We start from the raw sequence: 24,667 nt of genomic DNA, 5'->3' as shown, positions 1-24,667 counted from the left end.
GGATGCTGAGCCTTGTTCCTTCTGCTGTTGGCTAGATTAAAGCTTGAGCATCTCGATCGGCCAGCTGTCAGGCAAAACTTTCTTAAATCTAGAACTGTAACGTTGGCACTTAAACTTGTAAGGTGTCTGTAGTAGTTTGAGTTGACAATCCAGCATAGTGCTGTAGGACTCTAGCTGACTAGAACAGGTTTGCACCGTACAGAAAAAGAATGTTCCAAAGTCTGTATGACCTCATTAAATGACAATTTTTAAAATGCACTTAATACTGGGTTGACAGAATACGTAGGCCAGTTAATAGTATCTTTGTTGCTCTCACACATGCACATGTGCTTGCCTTAGGCTTGTTCTCTTTAGATATTTTTTCCTTGAGAGGGATGTTGCCTGATGGCAGGGAGCAGAGCAGAGGCTTTACAGAGGATAGGATTTTCAAAATTTAGAGGACTTCACTTAAGCCGCAATGTGTAACCATTGACTATTTCATGCTTCCTTGCTGGTCCGTTTAGGCCAGGGGGGAATGACAGTGTTGTCTGAGGTGATGGCTAAAAATTCCTGTTAAGGCTCTTTGATGAATACTAACTTCAAGACTGAGGAAAAAACGTCGAGGTCAACGCCCTAGGAATACTTCTTGGGATTTAAAAGAAGAAAAAGATGCCAATTTCAGGCTGATATTTTTAATATTCCTCTCTATTCCACCGCACTGTCTGTCTTACCTGTTGTCTGTCTTGATGTGAGGGGTTTTCCTGTGATTTCTGGGCAGCTCCCTGTAGCATGCTGTGTAGCACTTAAATTTGCATAGAGTTTATTTTTAGCACTGTAGCGAGCTTTTAGGATCTTTCATGTTAAGAGAAAGTATAGTTGACAAGTTGAAGTCTCTAAGTATGTGAACTTTGCTGGGGTTAAAGCTTTACTACTACTTCATGATAAAAATATTAGTACCTGTTGGCATCACTGGCTTCTGTGGGTTTTGTTTATGACTGCACACTGTATCAGGTGATCTAATTATTTATAAATGGCTAAAAAATCAAGTGATTTGTGCATTTGGCATTTGTATGCTCTCCTTTGCAACATAACTGCTTATCCCCATCCCAGTAAGAACACCAGATAATTGTGGGGGTTCTTTTGTTGTTTTTTTGTTTGTTTGTTTGTTTTTTCCCAGTTTGGCACCTGGGCATGTCTGGTGCATAGGTGTTACTAACTAAGAAAACTTTTTGCAAAAATCTATAGCAGACCTTAATTCATCTTTCCCAGAGCACCTTAGTAAGTTGAAGTGTCTTGGATGCCCCAAGTAGTCTCAGGGGCTTATGTCAAAGGTTTTTGCCAAGTTGGACTGCACTTGGTGCTCGAAGAAATAAAATGTGAGAGCGCCTGCTCATTGGCACGGGTAACAGTCCAATTAGCAGATAAAGGTATGCATAGCAGACCTGCTTTTTATGGGGTGTACTGTAATGTCCTGTTGGTATGCGTTTCACAGCTGCTATTTTCACAGCGTTGCTTTAAGAGCAGATGCTGGTTTAAAGCAAGCAGTGCTTCTTGTTTAAACTAGCCCTGATACTCAGATTGTTACGCGGTGGGAATTTGTGTGGGCAGTGGGAAAAGGAACAGTGGTATGTCCCTTGGAACGCGTTGTCTGCATGCTTAAAATAAAGTGAAGAAATACTGAACTCCAAAATGTGTGTGTGTGTGTGTGTGTAGAAATGGATATTTTAAAAGTAGGGAGCTATTTCTGCTTTTGGTTGTGGGAATGCCGAGCTCTTCGGCTTGCAGGCAACATCTGTCAACTGCTTTTCCGGATGGAGCCATGTCTCAGAGCCTTGTGTTCACGCCTGAGACTTGTGCAGTACGCTTTACTAAAAATACACACACAAGAGCATATATGGGAATATATAAAAATGTAAATGTGCATATATATGATTAGTGTCATGTAATACTGCCTTTATTCAGCAGGAAGGCCACTTTACAGTGCTTTCCGCAAACACAGGTCTTAAGGCTTCGGTTGGCAGCCGTACAGCCAGGGTGGTGGGACAGCTCACGTACGGCACCTTCCTGGGAGCTGGAATGCTCTTGCTGAGCTCGGGGCTAGCAATGACTGGTGCAATGAGGCAGCAGTGTAGGAGCATATGAAATGGTGGCACTGTACTGGGCTGATGAAAACTGTATGACCTTCAACCCACGCTCTGGAAGCCTAGTGTACAACATGAGGTATATATCAGCTGTTGCAGGAATTCTTGTCACATTGCTGGGGAACTGATACTTTCATTAATGGGATGTCCCATCATCTTGTGCAGAGGTGCTTCAGGAATGGAAATGCAGAACTGTGGTCAGTGGCTTCCTTGCCCTGTGGAGGTTTTGACAAAAATGGAGTACTAGAGCAAAAATTCTCCATAAAGCTTGCAAACTGCATTGTAAGTTTCTGTTAATATGTAGCTTCTCAACAGTCATGCGGTGTTTGAAGTCTGATTAAAAATTTTCAAATGTTTAAGTTCTGTGTGTTTTTAAAGGTTTCCCTGTCACACATAGATAAAAATTTTATTAGATTGAAGAACTAAATAGTGTTCTCTATGCAAAACTGTCAAGTATTTCTTGTGTATGCTCTTTGTCTATGGCTCCCGTAAATATGCCTGCAATACATCTGTACTGACTAACAGAAGACTGCCTCTCTGGAGGAAGGACTTCCTCTGTTATGGGAAGGAGGGAGTTTCTGATAATTTGAGGAAATGCCCTGTAATTATCCTAATAGGGTGCCAATGAACTTAGCGAGTTAAAGGTGTTGTAGCAGTACATCATGAGAGAAGAAATTGAGCAGCAGAATGGAAGAGGGCCCTGTGCAGCATGTTAGCAGCGTATCAGGATCGGAGAAGTACGCTCTGAGCTCCAAGAATGAGGCGCGTTTGTTATATACTATGTGAAGATGTGATCAAAACTGAGGTGCAAGGAATTGCTTTTGACATGGGTTCATCTGTAGCTGCGGCAGAAAGGAGGTTACTCAAAATTCCTGGTAGAATAGCACATCGATGTGGTGCTTAACAGTTATTAAAAAAATGGCCTTTCCCAGTGCTCTATATGGAAGTGCATGTGGGTATTAAGAGCTGTTTTTTTCATGAGGTCATGCTTTTCTTGTGGAGAAGTACTACTTCTTTCCTGAGTTTTCTTCGTAAGTGTCCTGTTCTTTTGGACGCTGGCTTCTTTGGTGTCTTTGGCACTCCATAAAGCTACAGAGCTCAGAGTTGTTTGTGGTTGGTTTTTTGGGGGGTTTTTTGTTGTTTTTTTTTCCGGCACAGAGCGTGTGCTTTAAACATTTAATGAGGCCTTTCTGCGGTCCTTCATTATGGACTTGCAAGAAGGTTTTTATTTGTTCATATTGTTTGGAGCCTATGTGCAGGGCATTTATGCTACTACTTTGAGAGGGACTGGTCTTATTCTGTTGGTGTGAATTCGTAGTCTGTAAAATGGTTCACGCTTCTGTATTGGGCTGGCAAACTATAGGGCTCAGAAGGCTATGCAGTTTCAGGAGGTGTGTAACTTTGGAAGGAGGGTGTCTCTGGCTGCAGGTCAGCCTGATTTTGGAATGTAATTGAGACATCTGGATGACTTCTGGCTTTAGAGTTAACAGAGAGAAAGTATGTGTACAGAGTGATCCAGGCATCAAGGGATGCAGAGTAAGATAGCAGTGAAAGTATTGCTAAAGGCAGAAGTTTATTCAGAGCCTAAATGATTGTTCTATGTTAGATTATCTGAAAGGCAAAAAAGCCAGATCTGCTATTTTAAAGAATAACAGTGTGTGGATGGATAGCCATCTTGTTGCAAAGGGGGGGGGGGGGGGGGGGGGAGGTAAGCAGCGTGTGCGTGAGTAGATGGATCACTGGAAAATAATTTGCACTTCAACCTGTTTATCCAGCTTTGCGGAGAGAGGGGCACAAGGCCTTCTCGCTGGCCAAGGTCATACGAAACAGAGCAGAACTTGCAAACTGGCTTCAAATGAGAAGTAAACTAACTATCTTGTAGGTTATTGAGCTTTATTAACAACACCTTTACATAATGACTGTAAAGACAGTTGTGGAACTGTGCTGTAGTGGAGGAAGTCATGCTGTCCTGACAGGCCGTTTTCGGGCTCACATCTCTAAGGCTTAGTTTTCTCACAAACTGCTTTTTTTTAAACTCAAGATTATATTTAGTTGTTGAGGAAGTTACTAAATATCTAACTGTCCAGATTGTGTAGGTGCATAAGAACTAAGAGGATCTGTTGCTTACCACATTTATTTCTTCATTCATTTCAGCTTTCTGCAATGTACAGGAAAACTGGATGTAAATACTGTACCTGAAAACAGACTTTTATGTAACAATTAGCTTTATAAAAACTTATTTTTGAGTATTTATTCGTGTCAAACTGGGAACAGATTTTAGAACTCGGCCACCTCTCCGTAACAGCCAGGTTTTAATGTATTTGTAGGGAAGCTTTTATACCTTGCTGGTTTTGTGAGAGTGACTGTAGTAGCTACCATTTCTGGTTCAGCATTTACAGGTGTGGGTAGTGGTTATTGTTTATTACTCTACGGATAAAATCCTTCTGCGCGTAAAGTACTGTTCTGTTTGTCTGAGACTTGAGTATATAGTCTAGTAGTTAGCCAGTCGGAGGAACAACATTGGGTGCTTCTATATGTTTTAATGGTATATTAAAAAAATCTTCTTGTCTTTATATCTAAAATATGCATAACTTTGTTCAGAATATCTTTGTTGATACTGTTCTAGTCTGTCTTCACAGAACAGCAGTCTGAAAGATGGTAAAGGTACTGGAAGATTCTTCAGCCTTATTTTGTTCTTCCTCAGTAAGCAAATAGGATATTTTGAGTTCTGACAGCTATACTGTTTCCTTCTTGGAGTTTCAGGAATGTAACATGGTAAAGCTTAAACAGAATGTTGAGGCCCCTGAAATTTTTCAAGGTTGACCTTAAATATGCATAGGAAAAAAACAGACTAGAAAATATGGCTGAGGTAGAATGTAGTTTTAAAACAAAACCACGAAAAAAGCCACAAAAGACTGAAACATTGCTAGTTCGCCTGTTAATAAGATCCCAAAAGTGGATGGTAAAGATGAAAAAAAAAGACTGTTCAAGGCAAGAAAGACGTGTCAATTTCAACTTGCTGAGCTTTGTAATGAGTTTATCTGTCAAAGCTTCAGGGTTCTATTCTGCTAAGTATCTACTGACTTATATAACTGTAGATGCTATAGAAAGGCTTTTTAGCAAGTATTTCAAGGAAAAGTGACTTGTGTGATGTGACTGTCCTGTGTAACTTCTGAGTATTTAAGTCTCCGATGAGTTTTCTGGAAATAAAAGTCTATAAGAGATTCAGCTCCTACAGGTCTTTTGTGGTTTAACCCCGGACAACAACTAAGCCCCACACAGCCATTCGGTCACTCACCCCCACTGGGATGGGAGAGAGAATTGAAAGGGGCAAAAGTGAGAAAACTTGTGGGTTGAGATGAAGACAGTTTAATAGGTAAAGCAAAAGCTGTGCGCGCAAGCGAAACAATACAGGGAATTAATTCGTTACTTCCGATCGGTGGGTGTTCATCCATCTTCAGGAAAACAGGGCTCTGTCATGTGTAATGGTTACTTGGGAAGACAAATGCCGTAACTCCCAATGTCCCTCCTTCCTCCTCCTTCCCCCAGCTTTTAAGCTGAGCACGACGTTGTATGGTCTTGGAACATCTCTTCGGTCAGTTGGGGACAGCTGTCCCAGCCGTGTCCCCTTCCAACTTTCTGCGCACCTCCAACCTACTCGCTGGCGGAGTGGTGTGATAAGCAGAAAAGGCCTTGGTGCTGTGTGAGCACTGCTCAGCAGTAACTAAAACATCCCTGTGTTATGAACACTGTTTGCAGCACAAATGCAAAACATGGCCCCATACTAGCTGCTATGAAGACATTCAATGCTATCCCAGCCAAAACCAGTACAAAGTGTCAAATCTGGGAAAGGGAGTAGAGATAACTTGATTCTAATGATACAGCACACAATGAAAAGGACATGTGTGTTCTGAGGGGAAAATAGCATCCTGTTAGCTCTTTGTGGCAAGGTCTGAGAGTAACAGAGATGAGCCTTGGTCGTGAGGCCCCCAGATGCGGTGCCTCATGCATTCGCACTTAGCAGCGAGGCTGTGGGATGTTCTTGCAAAGTTAATGTGGGTCCATACAGACTGTCTAAACGGAGTGCTGCTGTCATTGTGCAAAATGATACTTTTTTGTGTGCTTTTGCTTTGCTTATGAGTCCCTTCAGAATTGCAGTCAGTCCTGTATTCAGGTCTCGAGTGCTGAGTGTGTCAGCAGCCCTGTGGTTTCCTTAGTTGCTTTTTTGCGGCCTGTCAATTTGCATTTGAGTTGGCTCTTGAGGATGTGGAACGAGGGAGAAAAAATGGGATTGTGATGTTATGCTCTCTGCCTGTGCCCAGTAGCCTTATGTACTGTTGTCTTGAACATGTTGGTGGCAATGTTTAGACGGTATCTAAAATTATTTACTGACAAGTAAGCTAAAGGGCTTGCTGCACTGAAATGGGTATGGGCGGTGAGGTTCATATAATTGTGTTGCCAAACCTGTTGACAGGCTGAGCGCATGTGCAATTTGCTAGGTTATTACATTTGGTCACTGTGCCCTTTCTGTCAGTTTTTCAACAGAGGTACTGTAAACTTTGGTGCTCTGATAAATAACACCACCCAAAGTTGTTATGTTGCTTTTTGATGGAAAGGCCTCAGAGTTGGCGAAGCTGTTGCTCGTTGCCCGGTATGTGAAGATTATGTGCTAGTCAGTTAGTGCCTGCATACCTGTCTTGGGCCCAACTGCAGCATGTTGTGGCATTTCTTGTCTGTGGGAAGATGGGGAGGTACTTGTGGGATGCTGTGGGGGTGTTGTGACTTGACTACATCAGGAATTTAAGGCGGCAAGCAGAATTGTAGTGACGGGTGGTAAAGAACAGAAGTGTGTAGAGAAGGGGGTGGCTTAACATCTGGAACTTCCTTGTCATCTTTTTGTAGGCCATAGCTTATAACAGTTTTGTTTTAAGCTTTTTTGGGATGCGTTGTGTTATGGAAAAGAGTGTATATGTCTCCACTGCTATGAGATAATAGAAGAAATTTTCAGCTTCTGAAAAGGCTGGTGAAATGCCAGCTCCTAGGTTGATGGACGTGTGGAAGTGTAGTTCTGTTCAGTCTGCCATCTCAAGTCTCTGGGCAAAGCAACTACTCATTATTTGCGGTAGTGTTTCTGTATAGGACAAGGCCATGTGTGTACTTGCCTCCTTCTCCACCCTGACCTTTAGCAATGTTTAATAAGAGTTGTCACGAATGTTTAAAGCGCTGATTATTGCTTGCTTTGGTGCTTTCAGTGAGAAGTTGAACAATAGAAATGACTGAAAAGGTTTAAAGTTTAATGGTTTGGGATTTTCCTGGGTAAAGATTCCCAGAACATTGGTGACTAATAGGTTTTCTGTAAATAGTAATATACTTATTCAAGTTTTGTTCAGAGCTATGCCACTTGGCTCTTTGATGAAAGGATTTCCGTAGTGGTGATATTTACTAATGGAAAACAATTCAAGGTCGCATACTTACTTTCTGGCGAAATGGGGAATAGGTCTGCTTTTAGGGCTTGTTGAGGGTTCAAGTTTGGTTAATATTGCCACCTAATGGCAAGAAGAGCCGTTGTCTGAGAATTTAGATTTTTTTTCCACTACTTTCTACTGATTGTTTTTATCCATTCATGTCTCCTCTGGTTACATAAAAACCCTTGTCAGGGAAACTTGAAATCTGGCATTTTGTTCTTGTCTTCCTGCTAGTCATAGAGAATTTTAAGGCTATGAAACTGGTTAAAAAACCAAGAAGTTATTTTTGTTGTCTAATCGTTAGACATTTGCGCTTTACCTGAGTACTGCTTTATATTTTTGGTCAAGTATTGGTGCTAAAAAAAGAAGCTTCTTTTTATTGAGAGGATAGTACAAAAAAATCTTCCACTACCGAAGGTCTGCCCATCGCTCTGAGAATTATTCCGCAGGCTGGTATTAGGGGACCCCTGTAGGATCATTTCAGCCCCAGCTGGAGTTTGGCATTAGAACTTGAATAACTTTCAGAGTGGGTGTCCTGTTACTGTTTTGGGAATGCCCTGTTACGTAAACTAGGTTAAGTATAATAATTCTGCAGAATTTTGGCTGTTGTATTAAAATTGGCAGTTATTCTGTTTTGACAGTGTAGCATTTCATTTGGCTAAATGACCAATTAAGTTAAAAAATGTTACGTACTTAATCATCAGGAAAATTTCCTAATAAAACTTAGCTGTTTCAGTTGTCAATTACTACGTGCACGTTTACTCAAGCATGTGAGACTTGTATCAAATGAGGGGCTTTATACTTAATAAATGCTGCTTGCAGATTATATCAGGAAATGTGAAATGCTGCTTGCAGGTTGTATCGGGGAACGTGAAATGCGTGCATTTCAATTGCCTGCCTGAATATCAGAGTAGTTAATTGTTTTAATTTACATATTTCTGTCCTGAATGTATACCTGAGTTTTTGCACTAGTTGAAAGTTCCCATGGTAATAGTTGGCTTACCATCAGAGAGCAGTCAATTAAGTAAAGTACGGATTTACGTGAGCTCTTCTATGAGGCAGATTTCCTAAAACTGTGGGAAAGCTGTGTGTGTGAACCTTGAGGAATGCCAATGTAATCTGCTTGAGGCCTTGAGCAGTACTTAGAGGTAACAGACAGATAAAACAGCAGAGTGTTGTTTTTCCCTTGGGTTTGCCTGAATGTTTGGAAGTGTAGGTTGTTTCACTTTGCTTCTGTGTGTAATTCCTGTCTAGATGATTCTTTTCCACCAGTGAAGAGAAAAAGAAAAACCTCATCCTCGGAAGCTGGGAGGTGGGCTTAAGTGTATATGACTCGTCGTTCATGCCGCTGTTGGGACTAAGAATGCTGCCGATGGGACTAGTTGTGGGAAAATGTGTAGTTCTTAACTGGGTAGTTAGTATGGGTTTAAATAAAAACACTACTTCAGAGTTGATTGCTTGTACTGTCTGTGATTGCAGGGAGGTTCCACCTGTCTTCTAGGCGGTGCTGAAAAGTTACATGACTTCTTCAGTATCTCTCAAGACTCTCTTTTTAGTGTTTTAATTTCTGTTTAAAAATGTAGGCTTAGGGAATTTAATAATAACCTTTATCAAGTATTGGGGGATTTAGAAATTTGTGAAGATCGGGAGAATGCACTTGCTTTGTTCAGGTGTTTGAATGACTCTGAAGGTACTTCAGGGTTGATACCTGAATACACAGACTTAGCATTGGGCTTTACAGATATATTTGAATGTGAAAATGCTTTTCAAATATATTTGTTTAATGTTGTAACAGAATAGTAGCATTCTTAGGTTTTTGTCAAGAATACTTCACGTATGTGAAGCGGGTTGAGGTAGCAAATCTTTGTAACTTTTTAAGTGTTCGTTACTCTTCACTCAATGACTGCCATAGACTTTCGTATGCATTTCTTAGCGTGTAGTGATGTTGGCTAGAGGAATACGAAAACTCAAGTAGCTTCATTTGCTTGTAATCGTTTTTTCCAGGTGGCTTCTCAACTGTGTTTCTGGTACGTACCCACGGTGGGATACGTTGTGCACTGAAACGAATGTATGTTAATAGTGTGCTGGATCTCAACGTATGCAAGAGAGAAATTACTATAATGGTAAGAAGCTCATTATTTGTAACTGGAGAACGTATTCGTTTGTAATATATGTACACTAAATGCCTCTTAAATGACAATTGCTTTTAGACCACCTTTTCTTTTGACCTTGCAGTCCCGATTTTGCACTGTTAGTTTCAGCAACTAATGCTGAGTTTAGGGTTAGTGCGTGAATAACTTCTAAAGCAATTATAAAAAGCGAATTTGATACCGCAGTCGATTTGGTCAGTACATCTGGTTGCCAAGCAAAAGTAATTTTCTTCCAGGTGTGCAGCGGTACCTTAAATTTTCAAGGCCTCCATGTGCCACAGCTCTCTTAGCTGAATGATGCTGCTGGTGGCTTCCAGAAGTATTGTTGTCCTGAGCAGGCGTAAGCATGTTCTCGAAGTTGCAGTCCGGTATTGGGGTAACTGGTATGTGTGTACCTTAACTCCCCTACGTCATCAGAGTTTCTATTGTATTTCAGCAGATGACTAGCAAATAAGGAGAAATTAGAAGGTTTAGTCAGGCACACTTGGGTATATGATTACTTGACAAATTAAAAAAAAAAATTAAGAAAAAAATAAAATCAGTTGCTGACTGGGCAAGAGAAAATACGTTATATTGCCTTCTAGCAGGAGCTATGAAGACTATTTACCTCCATCTCCATACACTTCTAGCGTACACATGTTCTAATCATAGCAGCACCTATTTAATTATATAAGAGGTACTTTTACATTAACCTTAAGTTATCTTACAGGCAGAAACTCTGTAGTATAGATGACGACACTTGTATAGTCAGATAGGAAATAAGCATTGCTTAATTCCACATTTAAAGTGGCTCTTAAGTTGTTTGTTTTCTTCCTTGCGGACACCTTCAGTTGCTTGTGTGTAATAACTTTGTAAAACTTTGTAATAGTTCAGACTACAACAGTTGTGGCTTTTTTCCAGTTACCTTTTTTAATAACTGAATGATTGTTTTTCAGTTTAACTTAGCATGGGCACGAGTAGCTTGGTTCTTCTACATCTCCTGCATATCGAGGCTCTAGTTATTACTAGTTCACAACGTTGTTTTAGAATGCAGCGGTTCGGTTGTGTTTGCACTGCCCAGTAAGAAGCACGTGAATGTTCTTTTCTGAATGGTAATTGCATGGTGTTTGATATGTAGCAGTCACTCTGACATTGCGGGCAGCGATGAGCTTATGTTTTGCGTTTGTGGTACTTTCTCAAGAGTGGTGGATATGGGGCAGGGGATAACTTTACTTGAAATCCTAAATGGTTGTCTGGAAACTTGTACTGTCTTTTATTTGTTTAAATTTTTCTGTGCTTAAGTGTAATGTCAATTTTTTTTTTTTTTTTCCCAGAAAGAGTTATCTGGGCACAAGAATATTGTGAGCTATTTGGATTGCGCTGTTAACTCCATAAGTGATAATGTTTGGGAGGTACTCATTCTCATGGAGTACTGTCGAGGTAAGAAGAAAACTCTTAGGTTTTCAGAGTAAATGCAGGGAAAATGTTTGTATTGATCACCTGGGATTTTTACTTAGAATTGTTCCCTTAATATAAAAGGTTAACATACATATCTCACAGCTGGAATCCAGTGTTCTTTGCTTTTCTGTTTGTGTTGTTACTTAGGCACTGAGCTGTTGAACACTGAGAAAATGTAGAAGTCATTTTCACATGGTTTTGTAATCAAGTATGATCAGAAACAGGGAAATTATTTGTATAAGTATAGAGTGAAATTGTTCTGTTTGTGCCAATCAGCTGTAGCTAGAACATAACTGGGTAGGAAAGATTGGCAAGGTTTTCGCTGCTGTTCTCCCTCTGCTGTTTTTGTTTAAGATAAGAGTAAAGCATCTTTAATTTTGTTATCTGACAGGTGACTGGTTATAAATGAGCATAGCATAGTGTTCATAATGCTGGCCAAAAAAAAAAAGTCCTGTGGTCCTGCTTTAAAATGTAACTTTGTTTCAAATAATATATAAAAACAGGTAGTTTCTAGATTATTCTTTTTCCCCACCTCACAAATGCATTGGAATAAACTCGCTATTGAGTTTAACTTCTGAAGTTTATCTAAAATTTAGGGTGACTAGACACCAACCTAATAATACGAGATGGTGGTTAACCCAAATAGGTGATGATATTAGAACGAGTGCTACAAAACCAAAGTATTTCTACACTAGAAAGAAAACCCACCCTATTTTAACGCTTGAAGAATACTTTAAGTTGAGGTTTACGTTGGTTTTATTTGCAGTAGAAGCGGTAAACGATACAGCTTGTGCAATCTGTACCATAAGGAGCTAAAGACAGTCTTGATGTATGTTTTATGAAAGGGAAAAAGGAGAACTTGAAAAGTAATAGCTGCACTTTTGGCCCTCTGCCCCACTGTATGGGTGAATTTCTGTACCCTTGTGGGAGTTCACTTCTGACTCCCTGTTGGTAGCGCTCTTTCTTCAATTATAATGGTAAGTAGCCACGTGGATGTCAACTGTCAGATGACTTGACAGTGTTAGGGTTTTCTTTTGCAAAGCACCCTTGTTTCGATGGAATGCTCACCAAGGCCCTGCAGATAATGAGTCTTGCTTAGTCTCTTAGTGTTAAGTGAGCATTGTGGTAGGAAGAGCTAGTATTATCTGGTCAAAGTACTTGAAGAAACAGGCAAATCGTGATTCCTGATCTTAGAAAGAAACCTGTGAAGAGGTTAAGTGAGGCCTTTCTGAAAGGGTGGATTTGGGCTCTTTCCCCTGCCCCCCCCCCCCCACCTTGGTCTCCCAGAAAGACAAAGAGAGAGGGTGTCTAGAATTCGAATTAAATTAAGCTCGGTTGGCTGCCAGGGTTTTGGCTGTGGATCTAAATGCAAGACATGCTTTTGAGGTAACATCTTAGTCTGATGGATGTTTCTTTGTGGTTGTGACAATTCGTCCCAAACGGGTTTCAGTCATAGGGACTCTTTTTTTCATTTGAGACAGTAATTTTTCTATGTAGGATGATACAAGAGTGCGTGTTTGGAAAACCAGGTTTGTTGTCTTTAAATACAGTGACTGTCGAAAACTTTCTTGCATCTTATTGGTGGACTTCTTGCATATAAATAAGTCTTTACTTCTGTACTCGATAGGAATTACTAATTACTAAAAAAAATAATATTACGTTATTGTTTCTTTAGCTGGGCAAGTTGTGAATCAGATGAATCAGCGTCTGCAGACAGGCTTTACTGAGTCAGAAGTAATGAGAATATTTTGTGATACCTGTGAGGCTGTTGCCCGGTTGCATCAGTGCAAAACACCTGTAGTTCACCGGGATCTAAAGGTATGAACCTAATAAAAAGAAACATTGAGGTTTAAAACAATCATCTACTTTAAAAGGATTGAGAATATAGGAGATACTTCAGTAAGACTGACTTCTAGTTAGGGAAGCGGTTGCTGTTGGTGGAGCTGTAAACAGAGAGACTAAACTGTAAGATGTCAGTTATTGCTAATGGCAAGTCTGTCAATTGATTCTTTTGTAAATTTTCCTGTTTGTGTATGAGAATGTGTAGTAACAGTTAACTTTGAAATTAATGCCATTACTTTCATCTAATGTTTCTGTTTGTTGATTTCCTTTCAAGGTGGAGAATATATTGTTAAATGACAGCGGGAGCTATGTTCTCTGTGATTTTGGCAGTGCCACTAACAAATACCTTAATCCTCAAAAAGATGGTGTTAACTTGGTTGAAGAAGAAATTAAAAAGTAAGTTCACTTTGAAGTGACCTATCGTAAGCAGGAAACTCGATGTATTATTGTGCAGTGTGCATGTATCTTACTATGAATTGAACTTAGTGGTTGAATTTAAACGAATGTTGACATAAATATAGTAAAATGTGGGATCTCTTTGGTAATGTAGACTTCGTCCATTTACTCACAGATTGTTTCTGCTAAACTGATACTCTTAAGAATAAAACTGTTGGAAAAAAGCATGCTGTTTTGAAATGAAATTGTTCAAAAATATTTGTCTGGCTACTAGTGGCCATTTTAGGAGTTTGATATTTTAAATTTGTGCTATTTTAATACGGCTACTTGTATGAAAGAAAAAGAACCGATGTTAATAAGCATTGGAATGGATTTACGTAGAGTCTTATTTATAAAGTAAGGTCGATGTGGATTCTCCTAAGACTGATCAGAAGAATATTTTAACTTTTATTACAGACGCCCTTTTGAAAACATGAGTTAGTTTGGGTTTGCCCCTTGAGGCTAACTATTGCAGAGGAATAAATACAGGCTATTTGTTCTCAAGTTATGAAGTGATACGGGTTTTTTTTCCCAGCTCTGAAAAATGCTTTGACTACCAGTTTAGTAATTACTTTGAGATGTTAGGTTTTTTTGAAGTCTGCATTCTGTATGTTTCAATATGTGATAGGTAATACTCTTACACTACATCTTTCAAATGACTGGTTATGGCAGTATTTAAGCAAAGTGACTCTTGCAGAAGTGCATGTGCTGGGGAAATACCATTAAAAGCAGGTTTTAGCTGACTTAAATATTGGTTCTTGCTTATGATAATTTTATGTTGCTACTCCAAATATTCTCTGTGATGCTGTAAATGGAATAAAGGACTTGGATTGTGTACGGCAGTTCCAGGTGCATATCTGAAACTTGGGTGTGAATGATGTGCACGTGGCAGATGCAGGAAAACACTTTCAGTTCTGAGGCATGCTTTTCATCGATGTCCTCTTTTAATTATATACTGCTAGGTATACAACACTATCGTACAGAGCTCCCGAAATGATCAATCTTTATGGTGGAAAACCAATTACTACCAAGGCAGATATCTGGGTAAGCAAAAAATCAGGCACTAATTAAGAGATGTGGGGGGAAGTTAAAAGCAGCATTGGCTAATTGAAAAACTAATTATCTGGAAGCGAAATATATCGTGCAGCTATACAACGTAGAATATAGTAGAGGTATCTTTGGTAGTTACGTCTTCTGTAAATAAAATGAATGCTGTGTCTGATGATCATTTTGAGTTAAGGGGGACATGATTTAGAGCTGTTTTCCTTCTTGTCACTCAGGTTGCTGCGTCATAGTCACCAGTGATTTCTTGTGGAAGCCTGTTGGCAGCATGATAAGGAAAGGTGTTTTTATTAGGTGATGTGCAGTGAACTAAATAAAGACTAAATTCAGCAGAAATGCTACTGGTATCTCTGGGTGATACGACAATGTTAATGCAGCTCTTGGGGTATGCTCTAATTCTGGTGCTTCGTTGTTGAACATAGGATTCAGTGGGAAAGAAAGCCTTTTTAGAGCTGCTTTATATATCAGCTTGTCACATAAGGTGTTTCATAATGTAGCTTCTACATAACAGTGTAAGCTTCAGCTGTAGCTAGGATGCGATTTGTTTCTTGCTGGTGCTGCTTTATTGTGCAAAAAGGCTTACTCTCAACCCTTTATGGTGCCTGTATTTGTTTTTTTACAGGCACTGGGCTGCTTGCTGTATAAACTTTGTTTCTTCGCACTTCCCTTTGGAGAAAGTCAAGTTGCTATTTGCGACGGAAGCTTTACCATTCCAGACAATTCCCGATACTCTCATAGTATACACTGTTTGATAAGTAAGTATCTGGGCAGCATGGCAATTCTTTTTGCTTCATAAAACAAATAAAACGGAAGATCCTGCTAATGGAGGCGAGTGGCTTGGGTGGTTGGTGCAGACTGGCTGGGTTGCTCAGTGAATGGTGGGAGTTGCTCTTGGCTACCATCTGTCTTGTAAGTCCTGTACTTGCCCTTGAAAGGAGGCTTGCGTATCCGTTTGCTCAGCGGAGGACTGTGCCACAGGGTACAGAATGGAGGTGCCGGCCTAGAGAGGAATTTCAGAAACCTAGAGGAAACTTCTTTGAAATGGCGCTAAAAGTGTGCCAGGTGAATGAAGTACGAACAAGTCTTTCTCCTGCACAGCTGACGTGTTAAAATCGGCTACTGTATGCTGGGCATCTCGTGGATGAGTTGATAACTTCAGAATTGAAACAGAATGAAATGGTGCAGAGACCTGCCAGATTAAATTGTACTTCTCAACTCAGAAGAGCTTTGCTGAAATTAAAAGAATTTTTTGGTTTCTTTGGGAGGCAGGGATGACTTTTGTTTTTTTCTATAGGTAGTGGGAAACCACAAAGGGATAACGGGAATGAAGAGAAGCTCTTAATTTACTCATAGTTCCTTTTTGCACTTAAGTGTGTATTTTCTATGGAACATCAGACAGTCAATAGTATTATCTGTCCAAGTTAGACAGTTGTGCTTAGATGAACTTGGAGTGCAAGTTTAGTGTAGAAACTTAAATGTACTGAGATGAATTGCACTGGGGATGCTTTTATTGTAGTTTCATGATTTATAACAGAACAAAAATCTGATGAAGTTTATGCAACCCAAAGCGTTGGACATGAACTCTGGCAAAAGCTTCAAAGCACAAAGAGTGTGAAGGAAAATTTAGGACAACAACAAGGTCAATTGATCTGTTATCCATGTAGAGAGATACAGGATTTAATATTTACAATAATAGTAAATATTTTCACTTGTCTTTATTTTGAACTTCGAGCAGGTTAACTTGGAAGAGTGCAACTGACAGAATATGAAAAATTGAGAAAGTTTGAATAGGAGCTCTTGAAATTTATTTCTGAGTTACGAATGTGTTGACCACATAGTTTGTGCTTTTATATAATAGGAAATACTAAATCCAAACCGCTTTTTTGAGCACATTAATAATTAAGAAATAGTGGTTACCGTGGTAAGCATTTACCTTCTACAAATACTTAATAACTGGTAAAATGAGATGAATTTTCAAGTGTTTAAATACTTTTCTCTGTGTCACAATTTAGAAGAGTACAGGTTTTAATCCTGTCATCTTGTAAGTATGAGCGCTGATTTATTAAGGTTCATGAAGTGCTGTGCCAAGATGAGCACTGCTGGCATGGAATATATGTGGGTGGGGAAGAATCTCGTAATGTAAACTTTCCTTCTTTCAATTTGGAATGAAAGCCAAAAAAAGCTGCAGTTGGTCATAAAAAGTATGTCAGGGACTGCTGGCTTCATATCAGCTCTCTTACAAGGTAGCGAGTGGGGAGTGACAAGCTAAACATTCTCGACCTCATAAATCTAAGATTTCAGAATCAAGGGGCAGGAGTCACTTCATGATAAGCGTTCTGTTTCCAGTTAATGGTGCCATCACTGCAGGTTTAAATCTGCCTTATTTTGTAAAACCCATTAACAATAAAACTTGCTGTGAACTGTAGTGGCCGTGAATTAATGGCTTTGAGTAAAATTGTAATATTTGTCTGAAATTATATATATATTTTTTAATTACTTCAAGATTTTTTACAAAATCTTGTTTAAGGTTGGCTGTACTACTGAACAGTTTGGGAAATGTAGCTCCAGTTTCTCATCAAAACGGAGAAGTTAAGTTTTCGTAGGTTGTTCATTTTCTTTGTAGCTCAACATATTTTTAGAGGCTTAACTTGTTTAGAAAATATCTTTCACTGTTTATTTAGGTTCTCGGGTCATTTAGGCAAGATTTCCTGATTGTGTACTCAGTATCGTATAGTAAACAACACAAAGTTACTTCGGTTTGCTTGAAAAACACCACACCTTGTAATTTGGGAAGCTAATGTTTGGGGGGGACGTGAGAAATTCTTTGTCTTGTCAGGAGAAAGTCCTTCTATCCGTGGAACTATATTTTTCTGAAATATACAGAAGCATGCATAGCCAACTAAACCTGCAAGACAAAATATGATGTAGAACCTTAGCCTGATATAGTTAGATATACCTGTGGATCTTCTGTTAGCTACATAGAATTTTTTATTAACCCTAGAAAATTCTAGGACTATGAGTTGGTTTTCTGTTGTTTCTCTCTGAAGCTATTAATTACTACTTCAGTTTAGCTACCCTTTCCACAACTGAGTGCCAAAATATCAAACAGCATACGTATTCTCCAATTGTATTTGACCCTAGAAACTATTTGACTTGACAAAAAGTACAAAAAAAAACGCACCCCAAAACCAATATAACAATAAAACTGACTGTGGGGTAAGCTCATTTCGCAGAGCTGCTGAATTTCTTCTTGCTGGTAGCACGCTATCTCAACAGGCTTTTTGATATCCAACAGTGATAATTTGGTCTTAACAATTTTTGCAGGATATATGCTTGAACCAGAACAAGAACAGAGACCCGATATCTTTCAAGTATCTTTCTTTGCCTTTAAGTTTGCCAAAAAGGATTGTCCAGTGTCTAACATTAATGTAAGTAATCTTTAATTTTTTTTCTTTCTTCAGTGTGTTTCGTAGGTGGCATTGAGAGAAGTCTATCAAATCAGCTGAGAAATATTATTTAAATTCCATCATAAACCTTGTTCCTAGATTATAAAACATGGAGCAGAGCATGCTTAGAGCTGATATTGTGTACATGCAATATTAGCTACCTAAACAAAGTATTTTTAATTTTTGAGGGCATAGCTTCATGAATTATATTGATACTGCACCAATACCTGACAATGTTTTAACCATTACTAATCTCTTGTGTCTCGTACAATTAATACGAAATATACTACAGGACTTAAACTTGTTGGCAAAAGAAGGTTTAATGTTGTAACTGTAGCGTCAAGAGGTTTTTTTGTTTGTTCTGGATAAACTCTTGTTCTTAATCATCCTTAGCCGTTATGTTAATCCATTGGAAGGACTACGGTGAACTGGAAGGCAAACAGAATAGTGCCTTAGTTAGCCTGTATTCCTACCCTTACTTTCCATGTGAGTTTGAACTTCCTTTGAAAGTCTGAGCTTTCACTCAAAGATTGTCTCATTCACAGATCTAATTACTGTGCAATGGAACTTGAGGGCACATCAATGATGTTCAGTATCGTAAAGTGATTCTCAAGAGGTATCAGGAAAAATCCATCTCAAAATTCTTTTTGGAACAAGTGTCAATTGTAGTAAGATCTGCCTTCAGAGGCAGAAAAGTGAACTTGCGGAGATCCCTTTGAATTCCTTTATCATTGATTCTTGTAGAAGAAGGTGCTCGGTAAATGTGAGGGTTGCTTTTTGGAAACTTAAGTTAAAAACCCGAAAATCTTTAAGTACTTAATGTTTGTAGCTAAAGGCTAAATTTCACATGGTTTGAATGGTTTTGCATTACGCTGTTGCAGCACGTGAATAGGAGGTGTGATAACTGTACCCTTCCTCAAATAATTTATCCTTAAATACGAGCCTGTCTTGACGTAACACAGTTTGGGAATTTACTACGTTACTCATTTGAGGAGTAGTATCAGTTCACTCAAGTAACTTGAGTATATGTCTGTTTCTTGGACTTTTTTATTTTTCCCCTGCAGATAGGAATTGCCTGCTTACTTGGCCCTTTGCCCTGTGATAGACATAGGAAAGTGAAAGTGCCTGGAGTATTCTTGCAAAGTGAAGCAAGCTGTTTGGTGTGTTTTCTCCACTGGGGTGTTAAACCAGCTGTAACAGTAGCAGTCTGTGCCCTGGCTTCTGCTGATTTCCATTGTTAGTGCTTGCCTCTCTAGCACTCATGGCTGCCTTCAAAGAGCAGTAGCACAGAAATGTGCACATGGACACCCCTGACCCTCCCCCTCGAAGTTTCCTGAGAATGTAAGAACGACCGTTACAGGTTAGAAGACAGGTTGGCTGACTGCAGTATCCTGTCTTAAACAGCAGCTTATTTTTTCAAGGGAAAGTCTGAAATACGCCTGCCTGTCTCTTTTCTAGACTCTTGAGTAATTCCAGTACTGATGGTACTCTTCAGAAGCAGTATTTGATAATTAACTCTGTCTCTGCTATTTGTGACCAGTTTTAGATTTGTGTTCTTTACGTAAGGAGGTAGTGTGTGCGTAATTAGAGGTAATATTCTTCCTCCCTGCCCCAAAATTGCCCTTTTCCTTGCTTAAAGGTGGTTTAGGTGAAAAGTAATTCATTCAGGAATTTGACTGAGAAGGGGATGAGTTAAAGGACCATAGAAGCTTAGATGCTGCATGGTTTTCTGGAATTTGTGTTGAGGTGGAAGAGCTGAGTGGGCTAAAAAACTACTGTTGTTTAATCTAAATGCTAGGCTTTGTTTTAGCTCTTAAACTTGAGACTAAAGTAAGTCTTTGTTTTGTGTAGTTACAAGAAAACATTTGGGGATGTGTTATTGTTGATAGCTGGTAGTGCGTGAAAGAAGTGAAGTAACTGACAGAACAGTCAGATCAGTAATGTGTTTGTTTTGCAACAGGTAAGAGAACATAGAGATACTGTTAAATTAAAACACCTTTAATCTACAGCTGTGTGAGTGACTTCTGCATGTAACATGAAAGAACTTGAACCCAAGTATTCCTCTTCAATATGTAATGATTTTTTTCTTTCAGGATTTCATTTTTTTAATTTATTCAAATTTATTTTTCCCAAGAATTCTCCTGTCCCTTCAACTCTTCCTGAACCTATGACAGCTAGTGAGGCAGCTGCTAGAAAAAGCCAAATAAAAGCAAGGTGAGCAGCGGATGTGGGTCTTTTTTTTTTTTTTTTTTTTCCTAATATTGTTAGGCTACATGTTTGTCTAAGGCCTGTTTTCATGTGCTTGTTAATAAATGAAAAATTATTTCAGTAGCAGAGGTCATTACAATAGATAAACTGCAATTCTAACACCTTCAAGTCTCTCTTTGGATTCCACTGCATTGCTTTTTTTATTGTATTGAGAATCCATGGAGAGAAACCGAGAGCGTGTTTGGTGGTGGAATAAGTAAGAGCTGGCAGTCTGTTTCTGGGCTGCTTTATTTTCTCCTAGTGTGTTAAGTGAATTTTGAAATAAAAAAATTTTAGTGGCAGATGAGGATAATATGGTACAGTTAAACTGTTATTCAGAGTTTCATTTAAATGTGCAAATCAAATCTGATTGATGAAGGTAAGTGGATTTTGTTCTTTCAAAAATTCCTACTTTTATACCAAAATAGTCTGTTTTCTGTACTTGCTAATAAGAACAGGATTAAAACCTCAGGAATTGCTGTTCATGCTTTTTACTTCTGCTGTGGTATATGGTGTATGCTGAATGCGAATGCTGGAAGAATCCTTTATACTTCCATTCCTTGTTAATGGAAGTTGTCTGAGTTTTGAATGTACCAACACGTATGACTTAAGTACTTTTATATTCAGCTATAATTATCATCTCTATTTCAACTCTGACTTCATTAGCCTGTTGTAAATGAAAAGCAAAGGAATGGGCTCATCTTAGCCGTGTTTGAGCTTTGTAGATGTGTCTTTGCCATTTTAAGGTAATGTCGTGGTCTGGATGTGGTTGGCTTTCTGGCTCTGTTGTCAGTTGGTAATGCATGACGAAGGGCAAGCGTAGAGTATCTATGGAATAATGTTTTAAACTCCAGCTAAATCTGCTAGACAATAGTAGGAAGATCTATAGTTCTTCTTAAATAATGTTTTCTTGACGGCCCTAAGTTACAGCAGGTTAAAGCAGATGATGTCTTGATATGATGTGTTAGGAACTAATATGGGGTGTTACGTACTGGAGCTCAGATGTTGAATTAGTGTTTTTAAGCAGTTGGACAGTTTTAAAAAATGCATTTACTATAACCTGATAATGGGATTCAAGCTCAGAAGTACTTCGGTTTTGAACATCTTTATTACCCTGGTGGCCTATTACGCAGCTCTGAAGTGCTTCAGGGAAGATGCCAATATTTTGAGCAGTTTATGGGTGTTTAAACTGCTGGAGGCTAAATCTCTTAACAAAAGGTAGAAATGAGTGAACTTAACGGAAGAGATTTTTCTTAACCTTATTTCCTGTATGTATGACAAGTAGTCATATCTCTAGTCATAGGATTGCCGACTCAAGCGCTGGACGTAACTTTCACTCGCTACTGTGAACTGAGGAAAGGTGATACAGAGGAAGTGGTCTCCTTGGGAATAAGTCTGTTGCATAGCTCCTTCTTAATGGTGTTCTGCAGCAGCTGTATATTCTATGGCTGCAATGGGTGGCGAGTGGAATTTTAGGACGCAAATTTGAGAGTATTAAAATCCAATTCAGAAGTAGAGCAGCACATGGGTAAGACATAATTGAGCTGTTAAGAACTAATACTGTGTCTAATTTGAAGAAACAGTCTTTTCCTATCCAGTCTCTTCCATGGGAAAACTTGCCGTTTCAGAATAACAGATACTGTTGGACCAACAGAAACCTCAATTGCACCGCGACAAAGACCAAAGGCCAATTCAAGCACTGCCACTTCTAGTGTGCTGACGATCCAGAGCTCAGCAACTCCAGTCAAAGTACAAGTTCCTGGTGAATTTGGTAATCGTGGGCAAAAAGGTAACTGAAGAGAGTAAAAGGATGGACCAAAATAAATGAAGAATGTATTTTGGGGTTTTGTTTTTTTTCTTTTTTGCTCTAGTAGGGATAACACTTAAAACTCCAATTCATCTATTCCCTTTTTATATGCCAAAAACCACATCTTCATCCTTTCCGAAAGGCTCTGAACATGCAAGTAAGAAGTTTGAGTAGGTGCCACAAAAACTAAATGCCAATTGTTGAGATGTGAAGGTATTTTGTTCATTGTGCTTAACACTGATACTGAACTAACTTCCCCACTGTGGACTGTTTGAGAGAAGCTCGTGCTTAGTTTTTATTTTCAAATACGTCATGGAAAGCATTGAGCTCTTCTGTAACCAACTGCTTTCATTGTAGTAGGAAAAATATTTTCCCTCTGTCTCAATAAGTCAAGAGATATCAACAATATGTTGGTATTATTTGTGGGCTGGAACCATGTAAAAACTTCACTTCTCTAATAGTTGACCGATGCATTTCACGTTGCACTGTGGGTGCAATAGAGGGCAACGGAGGAGTAATTGAGGGAGACTTAATTGAGTCTAATGGGTTTTCAAGAAATCCTTTGTGAGTTTTTTTTTTATCATCTCATTCAAAAAGAGTTATGGTTCTGATAAATATTTCAGTTAAATAGTTTTCATTTGTATCTTGAAAGCTTTCCTATTTGCTCTTTGTGATGTTATGTGTCTATTACAGTCAGGAAGAGTAGCTTCAGGGACGGTCTTGGGAAAGCCTCCAATTAAAAGGCCACTGAGAATGTGTGTGTCCCAGGTGTAAACAACTTTTACTAGACAGGATCCAAATAATATCCAACTTGGAAAGCTTTGCCTGTTACGATAAGTAACAGAAGATTCCTGGGCACTTCAGAATACAAATACAGCATGCAAGAGAGGTTGATTTATGTTAGTAACTGCTTACTTAAAAGGCTAGAAAAACACTTGAAAGGCAAAATTAATCAGGTGTGCTGTTTAAGGGAATTTGACCAGTGAGCCAATAGTTCACTTAAGAGAGGAAAAAAAAAAAAAAAGCATGCATACAAAATTGTATGCTTTGAGGGTTAGGGTTTGAGACACTAGAAGATACCACTTAAGTGTCAGTAAAGCAGAAGTCTTGAACCCAGCTTCCTCTGTCACGCGACCAAAGGAAGCTTCCTGCGTCTTATAAGTTGAAATCGTGCATTGAGAGGCCTGGAAGTGTTTTCGGAGAAGTGAAGTTAGTATCTACCAGTTGTCAGACAGGTAAGGGAAGCTTATAAACTGTTTCACCTTGAAACGTTAAAGAGGTTCACTGCCAGGGAGCTCTCTAGCTAAACTTTAGATATCAGTATGTCAATAATGTTGCCTGTATATCACAGGAACCATGCGACCAGGGAACGGACAAGAAATCTTACAGTCCCAAGGGACCAACCAGCACCCCCCGCAGCAGAACAGAGTTCTCCAGCAGCTGCAGCAGGGCGACTGGAGGCTACAGCAGCTACACCATTTACGTCACCAGCAGCAGCAACCTACAATACAGGATGCTTACATTCAGCAGGTATGAGTCAAATCTGTTAGACAAGTTTGTAAGTGGCACGTTACGCTCGTTAATAACACTTTGAATCATGTGTTAAGATTTCTGCTGTTGTGGCCTGCTTTTTTCCTCCTAGGAGAGGGAAAGGGATCGCGGCTCCTGCCCCTTCCTTTTACCTTTGATTTGTCTCTTCATAGGCACTGTAATGCTTATCCTAGAAAGCTGCTTTCTTTGTGCTGTCTTGTTTTTGCAGTTAGACCCTGAATCCCAGCTTGCTTTGAATCATCACTGTGTGGCCCAAATAAGGGTTTTGTGTATGTGTAAATGTGCTTGAGATAAACATTAGGGCTTATCTGGGTGACGATGCTAAGCTTGCACTAGATGGTTGTACATACACCATCTGAGTAGGATTTTTGCAGTTTTTGCTTTCTTGAATTTACCTTGGTCAGTGAAGAGCTTCCTTTTTGTTGTTGTTCTGTATGCCTAGATTTTTCATGGATACCATGTAGTTTAACACTGTCCAGCTTGGATACCCTCAAGCATAATTGCTTAAGTTGTGTAGCATAACTAACTGTAAAAATAACAAAAGAGTAGCTAGGACAGAGAAGAACTTTCGAGATCCTGTCCAAGACACCTATTGCTATTACTCTTTTGTTCCCATGTTAAGACATGTTATTCTTTAAAGCACAGCTGAATTATTTTCCAAAGGGGCTCAGCACTGGTGAAAATGGCAGAAGTTGGGATGTTAACTGGCCTGCACTAGAAAAGGCAGTGCTGAATATGTAGTCTAATTTTTTGTTAAATGGGCTGGTATTAACTGGGGGGAAAAAGAAAGCACAAGCTTCCAAACACAGAGTCATTAAAATGCAGTGACTGAATTGCTAACTGATTCTTGGTTATGTGATGTCTTAACTGAAAAATTCTGTTAAGTCACAAAAGTGATACATGAATTTATGCTTCTTCTAAATACCTGGATATTGCTAAAGGGGGGATCATGACTTCTTAAAGCTGTTTTCTTCTTTTCAACTGTAGTATCAACAAGCAGTGCACCAGCAGATGGTCCAACAGCAGCTGTTGATGCAGTCTGTGTACCAGCAGCAACCTTCCCAATCTCAGTATCCTGCTATGGTATGTCAGGAATGCAAGGTAG

At 39.2% G+C, this 24,667-nt stretch overlaps 1 protein-coding gene across 6 annotated transcripts in view; it reads left to right on the top strand.

Moving 5' to 3' along the window:
* BMP2K (BMP2 inducible kinase) overlaps positions 1–24,667 on the top strand; it is a 108,197-nt gene that overhangs the window by 57,340 nt on the left and 26,190 nt on the right. For 5 of the 6 annotated variants that reach the window (XR_008238778.1, XM_052811583.1, XM_052811566.1 and 2 more), the window contains 11 exons: positions 9,590–9,708; positions 11,049–11,154; positions 12,848–12,990; positions 13,289–13,410; positions 14,412–14,493; positions 15,134–15,266; positions 17,836–17,939; positions 20,092–20,171; positions 21,833–21,993; positions 23,363–23,541; positions 24,550–24,645. Coding sequence is in view for 5 of the 6 variants with exons in the window: in XM_052811566.1 (XP_052667526.1) it covers positions 9,590–9,708; positions 11,049–11,154; positions 12,848–12,990; positions 13,289–13,410; positions 14,412–14,493; positions 15,134–15,266; positions 17,836–17,939; positions 20,092–20,171; positions 21,833–21,993; positions 23,363–23,541; positions 24,550–24,645 (1,325 nt within the window). In the remaining variant the exon portion in view is untranslated. Of the gene's footprint in view, positions 1–9,589; positions 9,709–9,971; positions 10,119–11,048; positions 11,155–12,847; positions 12,991–13,288; positions 13,411–14,411; positions 14,494–15,133; positions 15,267–17,835; positions 17,940–20,091; positions 20,172–21,832; positions 21,994–23,362; positions 23,542–24,549; positions 24,646–24,667 lie in introns of those variants that run through there. The other variant, XM_052811591.1, reaches the window with a different exon arrangement.

The sequence above is a fragment of the Harpia harpyja genome, chromosome 2 (genome assembly GCF_026419915.1).
Source record: "Harpia harpyja isolate bHarHar1 chromosome 2, bHarHar1 primary haplotype, whole genome shotgun sequence".
NCBI lineage: Eukaryota > Metazoa > Chordata > Aves > Accipitriformes > Accipitridae > Harpia > Harpia harpyja.
The sequence above is the reverse complement of the archived record's forward strand: the minus strand, read 5'-3'. Positions and strand labels throughout refer to the sequence as shown.